We start from the raw sequence: 23,921 nt of genomic DNA on the forward strand, positions 1-23,921 counted from the left end.
CTATGTATAGATAAAAGCCATGATTTCCATTGATCTTCCATGTATACTACATAAATATAGGACGGATATACATACATAGTTTATGAGTTGGCTGCGTTTAATAGTATTGCATTGATCTCTACATAGTTTATGACCTCATAAGTATGTTGAATGATTTTGCATGGATCAATACATACTTGATATATCCATAGTTTAGTTTTTCATTTCATTGGCATGGTTCACTTCGATTAATGGTATTGCATTGATCTTTCACAACACTATACTAGAACTCATTAGTGAGCACATATTGACTATTTTGCTAAATAGATTCAAAACAAATAGTTACAACATATATTGACTATTTTGCTAAGTAGATAGTAGATGAAAATAGAACCATGATATGGCTATTATGATTGGCACTATGATATATATAGGGTATTACATGAGCACATACTAGAATTCATTATTGAGCACATATTGATTATGTATAGATAAAAGCCATGATTTCTATTGATCTATAAATAGTTGATCCATACATAGTTTTTGACTTGGCTCTATTTAATGGTATTGCATTCATCTCTCAAAGCACTATACTAGAACTCATTACTAGTAAGAAATTGTTGCAAAGTTTAGTTGTTCATTTCACTGGTATTAATATCTTGCAGCACTATATTGGAATTCATTAGTGAGCACATATTGACTATTTTGCTAAATAGATTTGAAACAAGCTGTATGTATGTATGTATGTATGTGCGTATGTATGTACACAGATGTATGTATGTACGTACATATATGTATGTATGTATGTGCATATTTATGTACACATATGTATTTACATATGTATACATACTTGATCTATGCATTGAATTGATCTCTCACAACACTATACTGGAACTCATTACTGAACACATTTTTAATATTTTGCTAAGCATGTATGTATGTATGTGCGTATGAATGCATGTATGTATGTGTGTATGTATGTACACATGTGTATGTACATATGTATAGATACTTGATCTATGCATAGTTTAGTCATCCATTTTATTGGCATGATTAGCATTGGTCAATACATAGTTTACTTGTTCATTTCATTGGCATTCACATGATTGGAATGTGAAGTAATTCCAGATGGTTAGTTGGCTTTTTTTAATGGTATTTCATTGATCTCTCACAACACTATACTGGAACTTATTACTGAGCATATTTTTACTATTTTTTAAAGCATACTTGATGTATACATACCTGATCTATACGTAGTTTATGATCTTGTAAACATTCGATATAGTTGTTCATTGCATTGTTAGTTAGAGTTATATTTGAACCATACATACGTGGAATACACGAGGACTAGCAAATGATGAATGCTCAATTGTAGAACTTGAGAGCATATGTTGATAGAAATGTGATTTGCTAGATGATTGTATAGTTCATGATTATGTCCTATGTTATATCTATAGTCCTAATTTTCTTGCATATGTTTTTATTTCTTGTCTTTTTGTCCGTATTTGATTTCCTATGTATGTTTTCGCTGACAAGATTATCAAAAGTATTAAGGATTTTTGGTAGATGATTGTATAGTTCATGATTTTGTCCCATGTTATATGTATATTCCTAATTTTCTTGGATATTTTTAAAATTTCTTCTCTTTTTTCTACAATTTGGTTTCCTATGTATGTGTTTCCTGACAAGATTGTCAACGGTATTGACAAAGTGTCTTTCTTTTGTATTTTTTTATTGCTCCTGATTTGCTAATATTGCAAGACCACACATGCTGATAAAATATGAGCTATCTAATGATTGTTTACTGTGCATGTTTGTAAATAGTCAATATTTTTGATGGCACTCCTTGGTGTATTCCATTAAAAAATAATTAGGTTTTAATTTTTCAAGCATGTTTAGTTCATATATGTAGTATTGACCATCTAACAATATAGATAGTAATGGGAAGATTGAGTAGCATGAGAGGGTTGCTCACTGAATGTGGGGCATAAGGACATACATCATGGATTTTCTAGTGTTTTCATATTTAATGATGTGTTTTCACACCACCATTTAGATCATGGATATTGTTCTTTCTCATCAGTTCATGGATATTGTTTTTCTATCTTCTATTTTATCCTACATATGTAACATTGAATTATTGATCACATACCTAATTTAAACATATTTGGATCACTTTCATAATTTGAACATATTTTGATGACATTTTTATTTGAATGTCAGTATCTATTTGATCTATACATAGTTATGTTGAAGGAATTTCCTATATGAACTGTGAGTGTTGATTATGATGATCAACAATTTAGAATGTATGGAAGGGCTTAGATGACCATTATTGAAAAGGATTATTTATTAATTATTTTCAAATTTATTAAACTTGTTTAAATGATGGGTAAAATTTTCTAATGGTTGTATAATGTGATCTAGTTAGCAAGTTTTCATATTGTAGTAATTATGTAAAATTCATTATCAAAATTTCATTATGTTAAAATATGATTTATATGATCATAGAGGGAAGTTTATCTTTCTTTTCATAATATTATATGTCAATTTGTATAATAATAAAAAATTATTAGTACATGATCTTTGAAAGAACCTAAGTGTTTATTTATTCTCAAAGTTGCTTGAGGTCACTTTTACATATGTGTGTAAATTTGGTCATGGATTTCATATGTATTTTAACACCTGAGACGAAAGTCTAGGGACACTAATGGAGAGATTGTTTCCATGGGGTTGGTGCAACAACCTATAGAAAGTGATTAATCAATTGAAAAATTAATGAATATATTATGGATAACACTAATAAAGATAAAATGTGCCTCACCCTTGTCTTGCATGCTAATTTAGGCTCATAAAGGGAGTGAGAGAAGATTCTTTTATTTTAATGCATAACTAAGCATCTATGTCAACATGAGGAGGTGGCTTGAATCCACATCGATTGCTCCTTCTTGTGGGTTTGTGCCCTAAGTTGCTAAACTTTGGTAATGTAAGGATAGAAGCATGTGATGAGACTCTTCCCTTGTGAGTCCTAGTGTCGAACTCCTTATTGGTAATGATGTGATTTGAAATGCCAAATATGACCCTAAAATTGAAATGCATGCATCACCAATAGTTTTAATTACATAAACTAACACTTAGCAATGTGAACCAAGTAGAACTAGAAGCATACCCTATGTTTATTATATCTAAATGCACACTATACTCTTTTGCAAAGAGAAAGGGGATGATACCATAGAGAAGTATTTCCTATATTATGGCTTTACAATGAAGCATACCTTTGAGCCCAATTGTGAGGGATGATAGTGTTCTTATAGTTGGCATGCTCAGAAACTTCACAACCATTGTAAATTTTGTAACTGAGTTTTCACAAGCTATAATTTTGAGTTCTAGAGCCATGAAAAACCCTGTGCAACAATGAAACCACCTTTTCATCATATTTAATCAAGAAAGATTACATGAACAAAATATTTGTAGACAAATAATGTGTGTCTAAGCTTAATGGAATGATCATGTTTACCTAAACCAAACATGGCTATGTCAAGACCCAAATTAGATGAAATTATTTTAGATGGTTTGAAGATGGATATAGTGTCCATCATCATGGATTGACTCAAGTCAAACACATATCCTGCCCCTGATTCATAGTAACATGTCAAATAGTGTAAAAATACACAAGCCTAATCACTGAATTTTTATTATAAGTAATATATTTAAAAACTTCCTATCATATTTTTTTTATGTCCCTAACTCTAAAAGCTACAAAATTTCTTTGAGAATTTTTATTCAACATAGTGTACTAGATAGGCTTTTTTACTCCATTATCAATAGATTGTTGTTATATTTTTCTAGGAAGAAAGTATATATATATATATATAGACACACACAACGAGCGAGAGAGAGAGAGGGAGGGAGAGAGGGAGAGAGGGAGAGAGAGAGAGAGAGAGAGAGAAGTGGATAATGTTAACAATTACAGTAAAATTAAGTATAAATATAATTAAATTAAATTTTGAAAGCTAAAACTATTTTATAGAGTTCCCTTTAACAATAAAATAACATTAAAAAAAATAGTCAATGAGATTTTGATATTTAAGTATTTAAGAAATAAAACTATGGCTTTTTTATGTGTAATTATTGTTATAGATGTAACGGTTGTACAAAAATAACCTAGTCAATTGGTTTTTATTTGGGTTGGAACATTTTTAGATGGGAAATGATGTGAAGTCTATTTGCACATGCACCAAAGTGGATTGAACATTAGACATGCTAAAGTGTGATTTGAGTGGACAGATATGGCTGAAGATTTGGGTAGACATTTATATAGATAATTTTTTATTTCTTTTTAAATTGCATGTAAAATTTATGTAGCCAAAATTCCACATTTTTTAAGAACAATTATTGACAAAGCGTCATTTTTCTTGTTAAAGTTATCATCAAATGTTTAATGTGTGTGAATGTAAAATAGTATATTTTTTCCTATATAATATTTCACATAAAATTTTAGTTGCATATTTTGTTGAATAATTAACTAACTTAATAAATTTATTGAAAGGAAGAGATACATAGGGGGGCAGAGAGTGCAGGATAGGAAGGGGGGAGAGAGGAGAGAGGGAGGGAGAGAGTGAGAGAGCAAGAGAGAAGAGCTTGTGTGTTCCTTAATTTGTAGAAAGATGTCCTCGAGAGATATATACATAGAGGGGGGAGAGAAGAGTGGGCTAGGTTGAGAGAGGGATAGATGGAGGACACAAACACACACATATACAAAGGAAGGGGGGGAGAGAGGGATAGAGGAAGCGAGAGAGACATAAGGACATAGAAAGATGGAGATCTCAAACATTAAGCTATTTCTAATGGAGTGAGGAGCCTAATTATCTTCAAGTTATTTTGAGGTTTGGTTTAAGACATTTTTGGATCCTTTTAGGTGGATGCATAATTGATCACATGCAACACAAATGTATACATAAATACAATTTTTTTATATAATTTATCTCCAAAATAAATTTGGCATACCCATTGCACACCAAGGTGAGATTGCTAGTTTATATATGCAGGATTGACCATCTAACAATACTAATAGTAATGGGAAGAATGAATAGCATGAGAGGGTTTCTCGTCAAATGTGGGGCATAATGGTATAGAGCCTAGATTTCCTAGTGTTCTCATATTTAGGGGCTAAGTCACAAGGTTTAGGTTCGAGTTCAACAATTATGAAGCTCGGATGAATTCGACAATAAATTCAATTCGATGATAAATTTGTCTTATATAATTTTTTAAAAATATATAATATATATGATCACAATTTCCAACTATGGAACAAAAAATAACTTTGTACAAATGATTGCAAGTATGATTATTTTAAACTTTTCTTTGCTAATAAATAAATAAAAAATAAAAAATAATAATCATTTAATTTATTCTTAACTAACAAAATAAAACTATGAATATTCAAGAATTAAAAATAATAATAATGTAATCTAATTATAAATAAATTAGTAATCATAAATATTAAATTAAATATTAATACTTTACTCATTAGAATACTTTACTTGTGTTTCACTAATAAAATAAGATTTAAAAAAATTACATCAAATTCCAAATCCAATTCGAAAATGAACAACCAAACGCAAGAAAAAGATATTCCGAGTCATTTTCCATTCCAATTCCAATTTCTAAATTGGCAACCAAATGCAAAATATGGATTTGTATATTCATCTTCCGTGTCAACCAAATGGTCCAACTATCTTCCTAAAACACATAACTGAATTTTTGAAAACCTGATTATGAAATAACCTGATTATAAGAGAAATTCATCTTCCCCAACCAAACGGGGCCTAGCTGATAGTTTAAATTCTAAATTATATGGCCATTTGTGATCTTTTAATTTTACAGAGTGGCGCAGAGGAGAATCTGTAGCATGTCGGCCTTGACAAGTTATTAAAATGTGTAACAAGTCGGTCACAACAAGAAATTAATCAGACAAATCTATTGCCGCTTACAAATACAATATTTATATAGTAACAATCTTACAACTGAGGAAGTTATCTGTGAAGAGTATTACTGCTTGCTTGCGTTGCTGTAGTGATTCAAACCTTAATCAGGAAATGGCAAATAGGCATGATGAGTTTGGCGCCACAAATTCCAGCGATGTAAAACTACGAATATTTGGGCCAAATAGAGAAGAATATGAGGGAAATCCCCTTCATCTTCATTCTCAACTTCTCCAAAAGTCGGATTTTTTTAAAGCTTTGCTATCAGATCGCTGGTCTTCAGATAATCGACCCTTTGAAATCGAGGTGGTGACTTGTCAATCCTTTGACAACTATATTAAATGCATTAAGATAATCTCTTTTTCTTCTCCTGTTCGTTTCTTCACTGTCGAAGAATGCATAGCAATTTTACCAGCTGCATCAGAATTGTTAGTGGACGATCTTATGCAGCAATGCATGGCATATTTGGAGGCCGTTCCATGGAATTCAGAGCAGGAATCCAATATCAAACATCTACTGACTTCTCTACATTTAAACGTATTCCCTGATTTGAATGCAAGGCTCAATAAACTACCCAAAAAATGCAACTTAGATCTTGTGTTGAGGAACGTAAAACAAATGATCTCTTTTATTTCGGAGGAAGATGATGCCGGTTACTATCAACCCAATGTTCGAGAAGCAGTGGGAAAATTCATAGCAGAGAAAGTGCAGGAAGATGAAAGTTCAGTTATTGCAGAGATGTTGAGGCACATTATTTTAGAGGAGTTCAAAGCTAACATTGCGGTGTTTGTGTCTTCTAAAGATATGTATAGAGAGATTGCGCGGGATGAAGTTATCTGTGCCGCGAATGTGGTGACGTGGTCATTCAATGTAATCGAACGCTGCGATGGCACGAAAATGGAAGCTGCGGTGAAGATATTATCTGACCAAGTGAAACCTACGAACATCATACCAGCGAAACACGGGGAAACTTTTGTTCCAATTCTGTTGGGGTGTCTTGAGGCTTTGGGAAAGGGCAAAATAATTGCCGAAAGAAAGGTTCGAGCTGGTTTTATCAAAACATGGTTACCAATAACTGCACAATTGATTCACTTTGGTCAAATATCTTATAATCGAAGATCAGACTGTGCGATAGTTGGCATCGGCTTCCATTGTGAGCTGAAGAAGAGGCTTTGCAAGGCAGTGATTAATGTGATGGAAACCCTCCCTTCTGATGATTGGGAAGCCATTTACAAAATTTGGGTAGATTGCTGCAATAAGTATTATATAGACTTGAGCATACCATTCGCTTGGTGTTGCAAGCTGTTGCAGGAACCGCAAGATTAATTAATGACTTCGTAGGCTTACTTTTAATTTTATATTATGACGTTTAATGTGGTAGGAAGATTGAGTAATTGCTGACAAGAAGGATTGTTAATGTTCAAAGTCAATGAGTTTCATCAATTGATCATTTCAGTTTTATGTAACTGTCATTCTAGAACTGACATTTTTATTTAGAGATCCAATGTACCATTGTATGAAGCTAGAACATGTTCTTGTAAGTTACAAATCTAGAACATGTTCTTATAAGTTAGAAATCTTTGCTTCTTTTCCTAGCAATTGTATGCTTAAACGCCCAACATTTTATATTAAAAATGGAACTTTTGTTTTCAACAAATTTTCTTATCATGCCTTACGATTGTGACCTAGAACTGTTCTGCAATGTTGGATAACCATGCTATGTCTGTTAATAAGAAATTAAATATAAGAACTTTGTTTTGGAATTGGATTGTGTTTAAATTTTTAGCATCAACGTTTCGGATCACACACAGTGATCCATCATTAGGATGAAGAGCAAGAGACCAAGTCTGCAACTTTCTTCATTAGCTTGATTCTCAGCACTTCGAATTGCTTACATTTAAAACAAATTTCCCTCCCATGAAGGGTATAGATTAGTGTTATCTGATTTCCACATTCCATTAGCAACATCAGAAATGTTGATCCTAAAAATTTAAACACAATCAAATTATTGCTAATGGATTGTGGAAATCAGATAACACTAAGAAATTAAATACTGATATAAATAGTTTTTATAAGATAATTTTAACTTTTTTATTTGTTGTAAAGTCTTCGGTTCTGATTTAGAGGAAATGCAATTCTATACAGAGACATGATGTAACTATTTTACTTGGTTAGCACGATAAATATTTGTGAATAAAATTATATTTGTGAATAAATTTTTATTTTTATTTTTTATTGTAAATTTTATATTTTTAGTACTTACTGGTAGGTTAAGTACTCTTTGAACATATTTTGAATTTCTTTCATTAATAGGTTATTAAAATTTTAATGTTATCAATTTTCTTAATTAGTCTTCAAAGTTTTAATTTGTTGAATCAATTAAGCTCTTATATGTAGATTTATGAATATTGAAATATAAAGTTTAGTAATTGTCACTATGATCCAACTATTTTGGAAATTCTTTCTAGTGACAAGCACACACAAAGAAAAACTATTACTAAAGGTCTTAGGATTCTTTTATGCTCAAAATGAAATCAATAAGATAAAAAAAACCTTATTATTGATTATATTTTATAATGTTAATTAGATTTATAATATTTTCTTTATATAATTTTCTTTTACACATTTTGACATCTATTATTTATTATTATCTATATATTCTCTATTTTATTTTAATACATAGCATTAGCTAGGAATAAGCAAAAAAAAAATTATATCAAACACATTAAAATTTAAAAAATATATTGTTAAAATATTGATGATTGTTTATTATGTATTTAGAAAGCTACATTTATACTGTTTTTTTTTTATTGAGTTAGATATAGTAAAAAAATATAGTGAATCATAAGTTGTGATAAGCATAATGGTTCTTGAAGTTTAAATATTTGATTTAAAATAATACTTGATAAAAAAATTTATTCTAAGACTTCAATTTTTCAATAGATAACCATAAGTTAAAACTTTAAAAAATTATATATTTATTATTCGTTGGAATAATTTATTTTACTAACATTTCAACTAGTTATCCTCTCTCACTTATGATATTTATTAGTTTTATTGAAGTAATAATAGGTTCTTGTCAAGTATTAATTAATGTTTGGAAATAACACCCTCAATTTTATCCTATAAGCTCACTTGTGTTTTTTATTAAACTATTTTTTCTATATTTTTCTCCCTTTTCTAATTGTTTGTTTCTAATTTTTCTAGTAGTCTTTTAATTTTTATTATAAAAAATTAAGAAATATAAACTCGCTAGTTTATTGCCTAGGTACCATTTTTAATGCCTCCCATTTCAATTACTTTTCCTATGAAGACACAACCATGTTAAAACACTTGGCACAATGACTCAATAAGGCCTCCTAGTAGTAATCTCTCTCTCTCTCTCTCTCTCTCTCTCTCTCTCTCTCTCTCTCTCTCTCTCTCTCACACACACACACACACACACACACGCACGCACGCACGCACGCACGCACGCACATTGGGGCTTCTCTAAGTTTTCAACAAAAAGTAGGTTACCATTAGCATGCATCAATAATGTAATGATATGTATGTTGCAACATCAATGCAAACCCAAAATTTTTGCTAAGAAAATTTCGACAAAAATGTCATTAGAATTTTGATGTCCCTTATATTGATGATATGATATGTGGTTGTTTGTTGAAGCCTCTAACAAAATTTGAAATCTTACTTTATGATATTTCACCAAATAAACACATGCAATCTAAAAATTGTCTTATGCATTGTTATTTACAGCTATATGCATTTTCTGTCTCAAACTTCTTTTGCAAATGTTACCAAAATATATGGCACTTCTACTTTTTTATAAATACTTCTCTTTACCCTATATTGAGATCACTCCCACTAGTAAAAATAAATGGTTAAAATGGGATAAAACACCCAAAAAAATGTTTTTAAATATTAATGCTAAAATGGGATAATTGATGGTTGGAATTTAGAAGACAACTGGGCGCCTTTAATTTAAAGGCCCCTTAAATTGATATGAATAGGGATATTGATTATTTCCTTCCTCACAAAATATATTTTTGTCATTCTTATTTATTTCCTAATGTATGCCTTCTTCCATATTTTGATGATTCTCCTATTTGAGATGAACCCTTGGACAAGGACATAAACTACTCTCTTTCTCATGAAGAAACCTTTATACAATTAGATGATAACATGATTATTGTTTCTAATGATAAATGACTTCCTAGACATGTCACTTATATTCATCTTATAAATGAGAATATGATGAATTATGAATTATGTTTGTCCTTCTCACTCTAAAAAGAGGAAGATTACATCCTTGATGCTTTTCATTGTTCCTTTCAAGATACATCTCAAATCAAATTAGAACTTGTTGAATAATGTGACCACCATGATTTTAATTCAATCATAGAGCACAACGACCCTAATCACATTGACCCTATTCCATATCATAGAGGATAATCGATGGTTGGAATTTACAAGATATCTGTGCATTTAGTACCGCCTTTAATTTAAAGGCCCCTGTCAATCGATCTTGTCGATTGCTGGGTACAACAAATCACAATTTGGACATGTTCAAACGAGAAGAGGCTTCAGACATGAGAAGCCGAGCACACATAGGAGGTAGCTAGGAAAATAGCGGCCTTGGGGAGAAATAGTGATCAGAGCTGTAAGCCACTGTAGAGATAGGAAGTGATTATTAGGCGTTGATCCATTTGATTTAACAGGTTAGTTATCGCAATTATTCATAATAAAATAGTGACGTTTATGTTTGGATTGTAAACTTAGAAATATGACATTTATAGTATGCAAAATGTATTTTTTTAAACAAAATAAAAAATTCATTGTGTTTTCATTGGTGTCAAAGATTGGTTTAATCACTAGTTAACATTAGAAATCCATAAAATGACATAATAGTACTTTACGGAAAGTACTAACAAGTGTCACATAATGACTTGTATTTATGAAAGTTATAATAATTTAAAATTTAAAATTTAATAATTAAAAAGCAATGACTTGTGATGATAATATTTAATAGTATTTAATCAATATTTAATTAATATTTCATAATAATGTAATGTTATTACTATAAGTGATCAAAGTATTACTAGAGTAGTAAAATTCAAAATATATGAACTAATTAAATTCAAGTAAAATAATTTGATGATTTTAGAAATTAAAAATATCACATATAAACATTCAAATTTAAAAAAAAAAAAAAAAAAAACTGAATTTCAATTATTATTGAGTTTAAACCTTACCATATAAAAGCGAAAATGTTAGAAAAGAATCCCTAGCTCAAGGGTAGCAAGGAGGGTGCAAAATTAAAAATATAATTTCTCATATGGTACTATAATATAATTTCTCATATGTTACTATATGGGTTTTATATTTTAATAAATATTTCATCTAAATTAAGATGCTTTAAGTGGCTAATCTTACTTGATAGATTGCCCATTATGAATGACAATGCTGATCTCTGTAGTATATGCAGGTTGGCTGAAACTGGCAGACACATTTTTTTTTATTGTTTATTTGCTAAGGAAATCTAGAATCTGTTTGGTATTTTTTATCCTATCAATGTTAATATTCTTGAGATTGTTATTGGTCATATTAATGGTCTTAGTAAAGATGCTAATTTTTTCTGGAATATATTATCCTCTAACATTCTTTGGCAGATCTGGAAATGTAGGAACAATGAAAAATTTCAAGGTAAGTCGAGGGTTCTTGCTGAGTTTTTTCAAAAACTCACCTATTTTAAATTTTTTTTGTAGATCCAAACTACCATGATGATTGAGAAGGAGAAGTTGAGAAGATTCCTAAAAGATGGGCACACTATGTTCTTGTTCTATGAGTTAAAGTATGGGTATCAATGGAGGAGAACTCTTGCTGATCTCCAGGTCTTTGAGCATACTTGCATGAGGCTAAATAGAGAAATCAAGAAGAATGTGAATGCTAGGAAAGAGGAGTTGTTTATGCTTACCAGGTTCAGGAGTGGAAAAATATTGTTTGGATGGAAGGTACCCTCGGATGGACTACGTGGATGGATATTCCTCCTGATGTTCTCTACTAGTGCTTCTTGTCTTATCTTATGTAATTATGTTTATATCTAGTTACATATGTTTATATTTTGATCTGTAATTATGCTACTTTGAACTCGGTTTGAGGCTATGCCTCTCGGTGAACTCCATGTTTATGATTTTTTTTTTTAATCTCTCTGTAGTTAATAGAAAAAAAAAATGGGTAGTTAAGAAATATATTAGCCAATCAAATTGTAACAAATTAATTTTCACAATTTTTAAAATTAAAAATCATACATTTAAACATTACAAAGATTAAAATTTAAAATTTAAAATAATAATACATAAATTTGATTCGTTGAAGAAGAAAAATTAATGACTTACATATAAGTAATTATAAAAGTATATTTATTAGTATTTGTAAAATACTATTGCAATCATTTTGGGTTAAATACTGATTAAATTTTTCTTTTAAACCAATAACAATTACAAATTTTTCTTTCTTAGTATTCTTATTTTATTTTATAATGTATATATGAATAATTTTTACATTATAAAACAATCAAATATTTTTCTTTGTGGTTATTAGTAGATTTGATGGAAGCACTATCCCTCAAACCATTTTTTTAGGAGACAATTTTGTTAATTATTACATTAAAATATTTTTTATATTTTCAAACTAAAAGTGTGTATTAGAAAATTTAAATTTAAATTTGTAAAATTTTAATTACATGTCTATATCTTAGATTATGATTATATAATTCATAAGAGTTTTAATAAATGTAATAGTTTAAATTTTTAAATTTTATAATGCCTACATTTTCAAAAAATTGAGCCAAGCATATATTTAAATATTAAATAACTTTTTATTAGAATAATTTTAAATTTTCTTTTTACATCTATATATTAAATTAATCACAACAACATGTATTTAATTTAGAAGTATGACTTTCAACAATACCAATCATAGTTATGGAATCAATTCTATGCTACAAAGTTACATATTTTTTTCTTGCCTATATTACCTTTGTGAATAAAAGTACCAATAATTTGCACATTAAAATTAGAAAGACTATATCTTCTCCATGATAACAAGTGCTAATAATGATAAGAAATTGTCTAATAATAAATTTAAACTATAAACTATAACTATAATATTTAGTATAGTTATAATATACTATTACACTAAGCTCTAAAATATGTTATTACTAATAACTAAAATTATATCAAATACTATGATTATAATCTAATGATATTATAATTATGATTTATACTTTTAATTAACTAGTAGGCAAATATTTTATTTTATTTTTTTGATCGGTAAACGACCAGAGCCCTATACTATATTTTTTTAAATAAATTTCTAAAATAAAATAGTTTTACAAGTCCTCCATTCAAGTGAGCACTGGTAGGAAAGAACGAGGAAGAAAACCTCTAGTCTTGCCTAGGACAAATGTCCTAAAATACAAAATATCAAAGGGGCCTACCCTTGACAAGAATATCAAATACAATTGGGTCTTACATTTGAGAGAGAATACAATAAATTTTACAATTTGCAAATAGTTAATTTGAGATCTTGTGAAGATTCCATGTGATAATTGTTAAACTTTCACTTGACAAACACCACAAACAAGCACAAAAACACTAGAGAAAGAAAGAATATTAGTATCGTTAGTACTGAGACACGAAGTAATATATATTGCCAAGATAATATTAATTTTAAATCTAAAATTTATGAAATTAATAATAATGGGGTTAAACTACTATTCAGATATCCTAAAATGAAAGATCAATCTGAAACTAAACCAAATCTAACTCAATCATGAATCCCGATCCTCCAAGAGAAAATCTGGCTACAAGGATAATCTAATATTACTTAGATCTATATAGAGGTATATAAAATATGGCTTAATAAATTATTCTTATTAAAAAATTACATAACTATTTCTCTTTAAGATTATTAATTTTGATAAAATCTGAACCATCAACTCCTAAATTTGCTAGTTTATCTGCTTTAGTATTGCCTTCATTATAAATGTGGATTAATTAAAAAGTCTCTAATTCCTCCAAAAGATTAAGAATTTCTTCTAATTTTGAGTTTAGGACCCACTTAGGAGTCAATTGTTTGTGAAGCGCATTAATGAAAATCTGTGAATCTACTTCAATAATAATCTTAGTCAATCCTAATCTGATGCATAGTTTAATACCTTCCAATACTGCTTCTAATTCTACTAAGTTATTTGATGTGGGTTTGATGAGCTTTGCTCTCTTCAAAATCCATACCCCTTCTTCATCATTGATAATGCAACCTATGCTTGATTTCCCTAGATTGCCTCAAGATGCACCATCAAAATTGAGTTTGTGCCATCCTAGGGGTGGAGGCGACCATCTACAATTTTTCCTAGCTTATGAGTCCTTAGCTGAAAACATTTGAGGGGGGTTGATTAAATTACACCATTTTTTTTTAATCATACTATCCCATAATGTGAAAGATCCTTCTTCAAACTGTGAATTCCTAATATACGCATTAAGGGTTTCAATGATACAGGCTTCAATTTTTTTAACTAGATAGGGTGCCTTCATTTCTTGATTTCTAAAAATTCTTCTATTTCTTTCTTTCCATATTTCCCAGATGATAATGGAGGGACAAATGTTCCAAATTTTTATATAAATGCCAAACTTATTCCCTTTGGGCCATCCTATTAGAAGATCCTTAAATGATTTTGGGAGAGGAGCAGTCCAATCTAGTTTTTGTCTGATCCATTCCCACCAAAGTTTAGCAAACGAGCAATTGTAGAGTAAATGGTCTGCATCTTCCATGTCTAGTTTGCATAGAGTACATCTCGATGGTCCTTGGATAGCTCTTTCTTGTAATTTATCAGAGGTGAGTATCTTACCTTGAAAAGCTAACCATAGAAAGACTACTGCTTTGGGTAAGTAGGAAGTATCCCAGCAAAGGTTTAGTGGTATCTTTATCTCATCCCATTTTTGAGAGCTGATTATTGTTTTGTAGCCTTTTTTAACGCTATATTTGCCTACTTTTGATGCTGCCCAGATAAGATTATCTTCCCTTTCAACCTGTTTGATTTCCCTTATGTTTATAAAAATTTTATAAGCATTTTTAGCTGCTAGATCAAGGTCTAAGTCTTCTATTGGTTTCCAAATCTAGTAATGATCTTTATCAAGAGTCATATAGTCCTTTACTTTGTTACCCCAGAGGTTAGTCGAAAGATTTTTGCACTTAGAAGGTACTCCTAATGAATCTAGGGGGGAAGACCATCCCAAGAGTCTTCCCAAAATAGGGCATCTTGGCCCCTACCTATGTCCCATGAGAGATATTTGGTAATCAGGAGTTTGCTCTTAGCTATAAAATTCTAGCTGTCTGATCCTTTGGGAAGAGACTTCATTCTGAATATAGATAGAGGATCATCTGCATTCATATATTTATTATAAAGTATTCTTGCCCATTTTTTATTGTGTTCCTTGAAAAGTCTCCATGAGAGTTTTGCTCCTAATGCTTCATTTTGCCAATTGAGCTTCTTTATTCCTAAACCCCCCAACTCTTTAGGTTTACAGATTTTATCCCATTTAATAAGAGCCATTTTTTAATCCTCATCACAATCTTTCCAAAGGAAAATCCTAAGCTTTGCTTCTAGCTTATTACTAATAAATCTAGGCAATGGAAGACATGACATCAAATATATAGGTAATGCTGAGAGAACTGCTCTAATTTTGGTGATTTTGCCGGCCCTAGTCAGCCATTTATCTTTCCATCCTCCAATTTTTGAGTCAAGTTTGGAGAGAATCTGATTCCAAACTTTGGTGTGCTTATTTTTGTTTTCTAAATCAATGCCTAGATATTTGCATGGGAACTTACCAGATTTGAAACCCATAGTTTTGCAAATTTATTTTTCCAATTTTGGATTAGTATTAATAAAGTAAATTTTTGATTTCTCTGCATTTATTTTTTTCCTCGAGGCCTTTGAATAGGCTTGAATAATAGATTTGATGTTGTTGGCTTCTGAAAGGGAGCTTTCACTAGGAAGAATAGTATCATCTACATATTGCTGGTCAGTAATATTGGGGACGTTATCTGTTACTAAAATACCATTAATCTTCCCTTTGGATTGGGCTTTAGAAAAGGCTCTACCAAAGGCTTCTGCCATAATGATATAAAGGAATGGAGAAAGAGGATCTCCTTGTCTAACTCCTTTGGATGTGTCAAAAAAATCTTCAGGGGTTCCATTTATTAGAATAGATATTTTGGTCATTGAGATGCATTGATATATCAAATTGACCCATTGATGGGAGAAGTCGAATTCTTCCAAGGTTTTACATAGGAATCTCCAGTCCACCATATCATACACCTTTTGAATATCAAGTTTGATGAAGATGCTCGAAGTTTTGCTTTTGGATGCTGAGTGAATTGCTTCATGAATAATCAAGATGCCATCTAGAATCGATCTCCCCAGAACAAAACCATTTTGTTCTTCGAAGATGAGTTTAGAAAGAAGGGGTTTTAATTGATTAGAGAGAATTTTAGAAAGAATCTTATAGATGGTGTTACATAGAGCTATAGGTCTGTACTCACCTAGATTTTCAAGGCTTTCAGTTTTAGGAATTAAGACAAGAAAAGTAAAATTAATTTTGGATAATAATAAACCTCCATTTCTAGTAGCTTCTATAGCCTTCCATAAATCTAATCCAATAATTTCCCAACATTTCTAAAAGAAGAAGGCCTGGAACCCATCTGGACCTGGGGATTTGTCTGAGTTCATACTAAAGAGGGTCATCTTTACTTCTTCCATCGATATTGGCTTATTTAATTTTTTGTTATCTTCTTTTGTTATTATTGATGGAATATTTTCCAGCATTTTATCTTGTGCCAACTTGTTAGAACTTTCAAAGTAATTTAAAATATTTTGAAAGTGGCTTACTATTGTTTCAGCAATAATCTAGTAGGCAAATATTAGCCACTACATGGTACTTGTTATACATTGTACTTACATTTAATGATATTATGTTTAAGTGAATTTTTGTAAAGATATTTTAATTATTATTTTGAAATTTTACTTGAGATTGTATTTTATTTTAATTCTGAGTCTTTGAGTAAACAGATTGATATAGTTTTGTACATACAATGCAATGAAAGATGTTAAGTACATTAAAATATCATTGACATATCCTTATAAATAAAACTAATTATATGTCTTGTAGTTTATCATTGTTAAGATTATATAAGTTCTAGCATTAGTTATAATACAAAATTATAGTTTTCAAAAAGTATTAACTTAATTATAAATAATTAAGGGACAAAGACTTGAGCCATAAGTTAAGAAAATATGAATCATTTAGTTAGTTGAAATTAGTGTCAATTTTATTAGGCCATGAGATAGGATGATAATTGAAACTTTTATGAGTAAGAACATTTTTGGGAATTTACTTTATAAAATATGGAGAAAAATACATGCTAATGAAATAATCCACTCTCACTATACCTCTTTTCTTGGTCTTCACTCAATACATAATGAAGCTTATGTCAAAACTAATACTCAAATGGAAATACATTTTCTTTAGTAGATAAGAACCTTATAGCATAGTCATAAAACAATAAGAATTCTACACACAACAAGAAACATAGGTAAACTTGAGAATCTCTACACCTTGTTTTTGGTCATTGATGGTGGCATCTATGCAGGATTACTTGGCTCCTCCAAACAAGTCAATATGCCCTGACCTCTAGTTGATTATGTCAAATGGGGGGAGGCTTAATGCAAGGAGTAACTTCAGAGGTAGGTTGTTGACTTCTTCAGTTCCCTTGGATTGACCAATAGATTTGGAATTTTTCTAGCATTCTAAGGCCAAGGTCATGGGGAATAAGTGGGCCATGGTTGAGCCTAAACTAAGCAAGCGAGGTGTGATGGTGGGTTGAATAGACTCTAGCCCCACACTTGATGTTACCCCAACTATCTTGTATGGGGACAATGGTTGAGAGATTTCCTTGCCAGATGTGGTTGTAGAAAATGATTCCAAAGGTTTCACTCTGAACTTTGTTCGAAGATTCTTATCCAATAGACCCACCATAGATATGGTTAGAAAATGGTCTGTAATAGGTGGAAGGTTAAAGGCTCAGTTATTGTTGCAGCCATGGTAGGGGCAATGTCTCTATTTAAATTTACAAATGACCTAGATTCAATCCTAAAGTGGATCTGCAAAGAATGACCTCAGTTTTAGTTCTCCTTCTAGGTTTGTCACTGAGATTCTAGGATGACAAAAAAAATTAATGGGTCTAGAACTCCTTTTGTCATTTCATTAAAAGGGATGTTTTAACCCAAAACAAGTCCCAAATATGTTTTATTAAACTTTGTGTGAATGTGGCTATCAACAATACCCTCCCGAGAAGTATCATCATGAAATTAAAATGGGGAACATGGAGGCAAGCTATTGGTTATTAGAATGTTGACTTATACTACCAAAAATGCAGGCAACATGGTCATGTGCTTTATCAATACAAAGTGGGTCTCAACAAAAAGGATGGTGGAAAAAAGAAAGATTCGATAAAATACATGGTAATTGTATCATTTATCCACCTTAAATAAACTTAAGCATTCAACCAAAGTAAAAAATAACCATAATAAGATGCACATAGACAATTACACCAGATATTTTAACTAGGGAAACCCTTGGTTAGAGGGAAAACCCCGATGGGAATGATGCCCACAAGATGATGTACTAATATAAATATTCCTTGTTAGAGGATGGACCCTACTAGGAGTCTATTACATAATTTAGTACATGTATGAGTCCTTGTTAGGAGACTTGGAATCCCCATTAGGAGATTCCAACCCTGTTAGGAGTTGTAGAAGTTAGAAGGACCCACTATCCAAACAACTTCTGAGGCAAGACCACCGAACTAACTATCCAACTAATCTATCAACTATTCCTTGCAGAATAATTATGTGTACTATACTTTAACTATCTTCCTCTATCCTACCAACTAGACCAATCACTGTTAGACCTTCTAGATGAGGTAACAAACCCTAGATCCAACTATCCAACTTTAGATCAAACAATAAAACCTCAGCAATGAAGTTTCCTTCACTTCCACTCAGCTCTGCTTATCTTTGTATCCTTCTCTTCAATCATTCACATTCATCCATACATCCTTTGTTCATGATAAAGGAAAATGTCCTTCCTTTATACCAAATGGATAAGACAATTCCCTGACTCATATGTTACACCTTCTCAATGAATTATTATAGGACCACTTTAAGAACATTTTAATCTTAGTGATAATATAAATCTTCCCCCTTGCAACTTGAATAACTTTCCATACACATAACATTTATGACAAGCGAGCATAGCCACATCATCACCAACATGTCTTCTTCACATCTTTAAATTTGGCTTCTTAGAATAATAAATCCACTAAGAGATATAACAAGTTTATTAGAACATGCCTCTATAAACTCTATCTCAGAACAATCTTCACCAAAACTTGCATAACTTCTTCTAGACTTAATATCTTATGCTTTTCAGATTAGCTACATATACTAGACACTTAATAGTATCTAGCTCTTTAACCTTGCTAGTGAAAATGCTTGATGATCTATCTATGCTAACTTGATCTTTCTATTGTTCTTATGTTAGATACCACAAAAAAATTCTATGTTGACATCAATGACAAAGATAGTTATGAATGTAACTTATCATCATCATAATGATCTAATCATGATTTTACAATACTCCCCCATAGGAATATCATCAACACTCATGCTTCCAACAATCTCCCCCTTTGGAATTGATGGGAACATAGATGAAAAAAATCTAGTTCTAAGAATAAAAACTAGAAAAGATTGTTAACCTTTCTTTCCAAATCCTCTTCATCAATCTTTCTCCCATGATGTACTTTTCATGCTTTTAGAATTATTTTTTCATGCATACTATTTTTCATGCTAACCTTCTCCCCCATTGACATCAATTTCAAAGGTTTCAGCAACCAACAATCTCCACAACAACTATTTTTGACTAGCTCAAGTGTCCAAAGACACTATTAAAAAACAACATCCAACAAGAGTCCTAGATGACTCTGTCCATCACAGATACTCCCCCATACAACAAACATCAATATTTAGTCTAGAAAAACAATAGTTCTTTGTTACACTGGAATGATGCACTCTTGCATCATCTACTTTGATGTATGAAGGGGCATAACCCCTAGCATACCTTAGAAATAATAAAAAGTCTGAGGCTTACTGAAAATATTTGCAATCTACTCTTTAGCGCTTGCATACTCCAATCTAATGTCCTTTTTTGCAACTTTCTCTCTCAACATGTGATAATTGATAGAAATGTGCTTGGTCTTAGAATCAACATTGGATTCTTAGACATACTTACTATGCTTGTGTTGTCACAATCTATGACAATAGTTTCACTGAAATTCTATCCTTATATCCTTTAACATCTGTTTCTTCCAAAGAACTTGATTACAATTATTTACTGCTGCAACATATTTTTCTTTTGCTATATCTTGTGAGGTAAAATCCAACTTCTTGCTTAGCCAAGAAACTAATCTTCCTTCAAGAAAGAAGGCTCCACCATTGGTGCTCTTTCTAGCATCCATATTGCCTCCCCAATCAACATCATTATAAGCATATAGAGTGAAACCATTAGATTTATCATACCACAATCTGAACTCTGGTGCTCCTATCAAGTATCTAAATATCCTTTTGACTGCTAGAGAATGTGCTTTTCTAGGATCAACTTTAAATTTTGCAACAATTCCAACTGCATTTTCTATAGCTAGCCTTGTGTGAGTCAGATATTGCAATCTTTTGATCATAGATCTGTACTTCTTCTCAATAGTAGGTGTCTCATCCTTTGTAGATAACTTGTGTCCAGTTACCATAGGTGTTCCAATGGGTTTACATGTTTTCAAACCCAACCTTTTCAGTAATTTTTTCAAATACTTAGTCTAAGAAATAGAGATTCCTTCTTTGTCCTATATATTTTGTAATCCTAGAAAACATTTCATCTCTCCTATCATGCCAATTTCAAATTCCTTCTTCATTTCTTCTACAAACTTGTCACTTTCATCATCATTTCCTCCAAATATGATGTCATCAATAAATATTACCAATATAGTTATTCCATCATCAATTTCTTTCCAATAGAGATTACTATATACCTTACCTTTGCTATATCTAAGTTTTGTCCAATGCTTGTCCAATCTTGCATACTAGGTTCTGGGTGCTTGCCTCAAGCCATATAATTCTTTCTTCAGCCTACATAATATGTCCTTGTCATTTTTCAAAGGATAACCTTCAAGTTGTTCTATGTATATAGATTCATCAAGGTCTCCATTTAGAAAAGTTGAATTGACATCCATCTGATATACTTTGAATTTCTTATTTGCTACATATGGTAAGAATAACATTACTGCTTCTATTCTTGCCACAAGAGCATAGGTCTCATCATAGTCTATTCCTTCTTGCTATGAGTAACCTTTACATACTAGTTTTTCTTTTTCCTTACAACTTCTCCTTGTTCATTCATCTTCTTTCTGAATACCCATTTGGTTCCTATCACATTCTTGACTATTGGTCTGAGAACTAATTCCCATGTCTCATTCTTTATTATTTGATCTAATTCCTCTTTCATAGCTTGTTTCTAATAGTCATCTTTACATGCTTCATCTACATTATTAGGTTTTATTGGAAATATTCAAGACTAGCTACGTTACTGAGAGGGGAGGGGTGAATCAGTAACCTTAAAACTTTTGAACAAATTTAGTACTTAACAACATAATCCATTTACCATTAATAGATCTAATTTTCTGCATGGATGAGAAACTAAAAGCAATATATTTGGTGATGTAGAAACCTTCCAAATAGAAAGTAAAATTGGGGTGGGGATGATACCTTCAAAACTTCAATACTACAGTATAAAATTGACCTATTAAGGCTTACATTGATCACTTTTGATGATGTGCCCTATTAGGAGCAATTAGGACTACTAGGTCCACCTTGTTAGAGGTTTTATAAACATACAATGATGTATGCACTTGGTAAAGAGATTTAAAGAAAAGGCTATTAAGTCTACCCTATTAAAGGATTTGAAGCTGATTCACCTATTAGGATAAAACAATAGATCTAACTTACAATTGAATTGTTGATTTAGATCCTTGAAGTGTTGATCATGTATTTGTGATAGATGTAACTTGACTGCTCCTGATTTGACCTTGCTATACACTTTTCTTTGGTGTTGATTCACATTCTCATGCTTATCATCACATTCACATTCTCATACATCAAAACATTACTACTATTAGGTATGATACAATACATTACATATATACCAACCCAATTCTCATAATGAAAAGGTAGGTCAAAACACAAGATAACACCAATATTACTAGGTCAGTCCAAATGTAGAAGCTCGAGTTCTAAAAGTTGACTTGGTGACTTTCTGGTCACGGCATCCACTACATTACTTGGCATCATCATGCATTTTGTAGAAGTAGAGGCTTGGTCCATACTAATCAATCAACATAGTTTCAAACTTAGTACACACTGAAGACTTGGTAGATACTCTACCACTTGGTAGAAATTGAATTTCACATTTACCATGCCTGCACTCGGTAAACACTACTCATCCCATCACTTGGTTAACACTAGCCTCACATCACAAGAACTAATGACTCAGTAGACACTGTGAAGCTTGGCAACCACTAAACTACTCAGTAAGAATTGCTAGACTTTATTTTGCCTGAATTCACTCGGTAACCACTAGAATGCTCAACAAACACTGGAGACTAATCAAAGAGCTCAGTAACCATAAAAAATCTAAATAAGTGTTGTCACTAATAAAAAACATGAATTAATTCCAAAAATCTCCCCCATTGACATTAGTGACAAAAACACTTATTTGCCAAAACTTATGTACAGTGTCATGCTGATTTTGATTTTTGATTTTTCAAAACTTGTCTTTCTAATTCTACTTCATATACATTTCGCATATATCTCCCCCATACAATGTACATATCATATCAGGCATAATAACATACTGAGTGTGTATACAAATATCTTTCCTCCTTACATATAGACATGTCTCTCCCCCTTTTTGACAATAATGCCAAAAAATTATAGACAATCTACTTATATAGAGACAACAAAATGTGAGAGAAACTCAAAATGTACCTTAAGAATAAGAGTTAAGGTCTTGTACCAATTTTCTTGCAAAATTGTGCAGGTTTGAAGTGCAACTTGGACTTCTGCAGAGAGTTCAATCATATGATCTGCAATTGAAAAATTGTTCTCATGGATCAATGTTTTAGAATAAGCAATATGCTTCTACATTGTATCCATGATAGGAACGATCATATTCTGGATGTCTATAAGTGTAGACTAGATCCTTGCTTCCTCTCTTAATAACTTTGCCTACATATCTTATAGGAATCTAATCCTCATGTGGTGTGCAGAGCTTGAACTGGGGTCAAGCTACAACTTCTGTGCACTAGCCTTTAGATCCTCACCAATCTTATACAATTTGCACTTAATTTATTTTTTATGCTCGATAACGTCACATAACTTTGGGAAAAGGGATTTTACATTAGTGTAAGAACTTTCAAGATTTTCCAAAATTGAAGAGAGCTCTACTTGATGGATAGTTATTTGCTGAGCAATGTGCTCAAGCACTTTATTGTCAAACTTCTTCTCTGCTTTCTCTATTAGATTTTCTTGGCCAATGCAATCCTCATTGAATTTATTAACCGCCTCTTCTAATTGCAACAAAATGTGTTAAGAAGAATCAACATCAACACCTATAGCCTCTATCAAAATATTCTTTGCACTCTCTATAATTCTGAATTCTCTATCTCTCTCTCTCTTCTCTTAGTTGCTTCTGCTTAGCCTTCTTTTCAAGGAGCTGACTGACCAATCTCATCTGGTCT

The 23,921-nt window shown here is 31.3% G+C and overlaps 1 protein-coding gene across 1 annotated transcript; it reads left to right on the forward strand.

Annotated features, from left to right (window-relative positions):
• The first annotated feature begins 6,077 nt into the window (after positions 1-6,077).
• Positions 6,078-7,289, forward strand: LOC149558591 (BTB/POZ domain-containing protein At3g05675-like). Its single transcript, XM_089830938.1, has one exon. It carries the CDS (start codon positions 6,078-6,080, stop codon positions 7,287-7,289), a length of 1,212 nt encoding a protein of 403 aa, XP_089687064.1.
• Positions 7,290-23,921: the final 16,632 nt, after the last annotated feature.

Source organism: Cupressus sempervirens, chromosome 5, assembly GCF_028749045.1.
Source record: "Cupressus sempervirens isolate cs-2001-9-10 chromosome 5, ASM2874904v1, whole genome shotgun sequence".
Taxonomy (NCBI): Eukaryota; Viridiplantae; Streptophyta; class Pinopsida; order Cupressales; family Cupressaceae; genus Cupressus; species Cupressus sempervirens.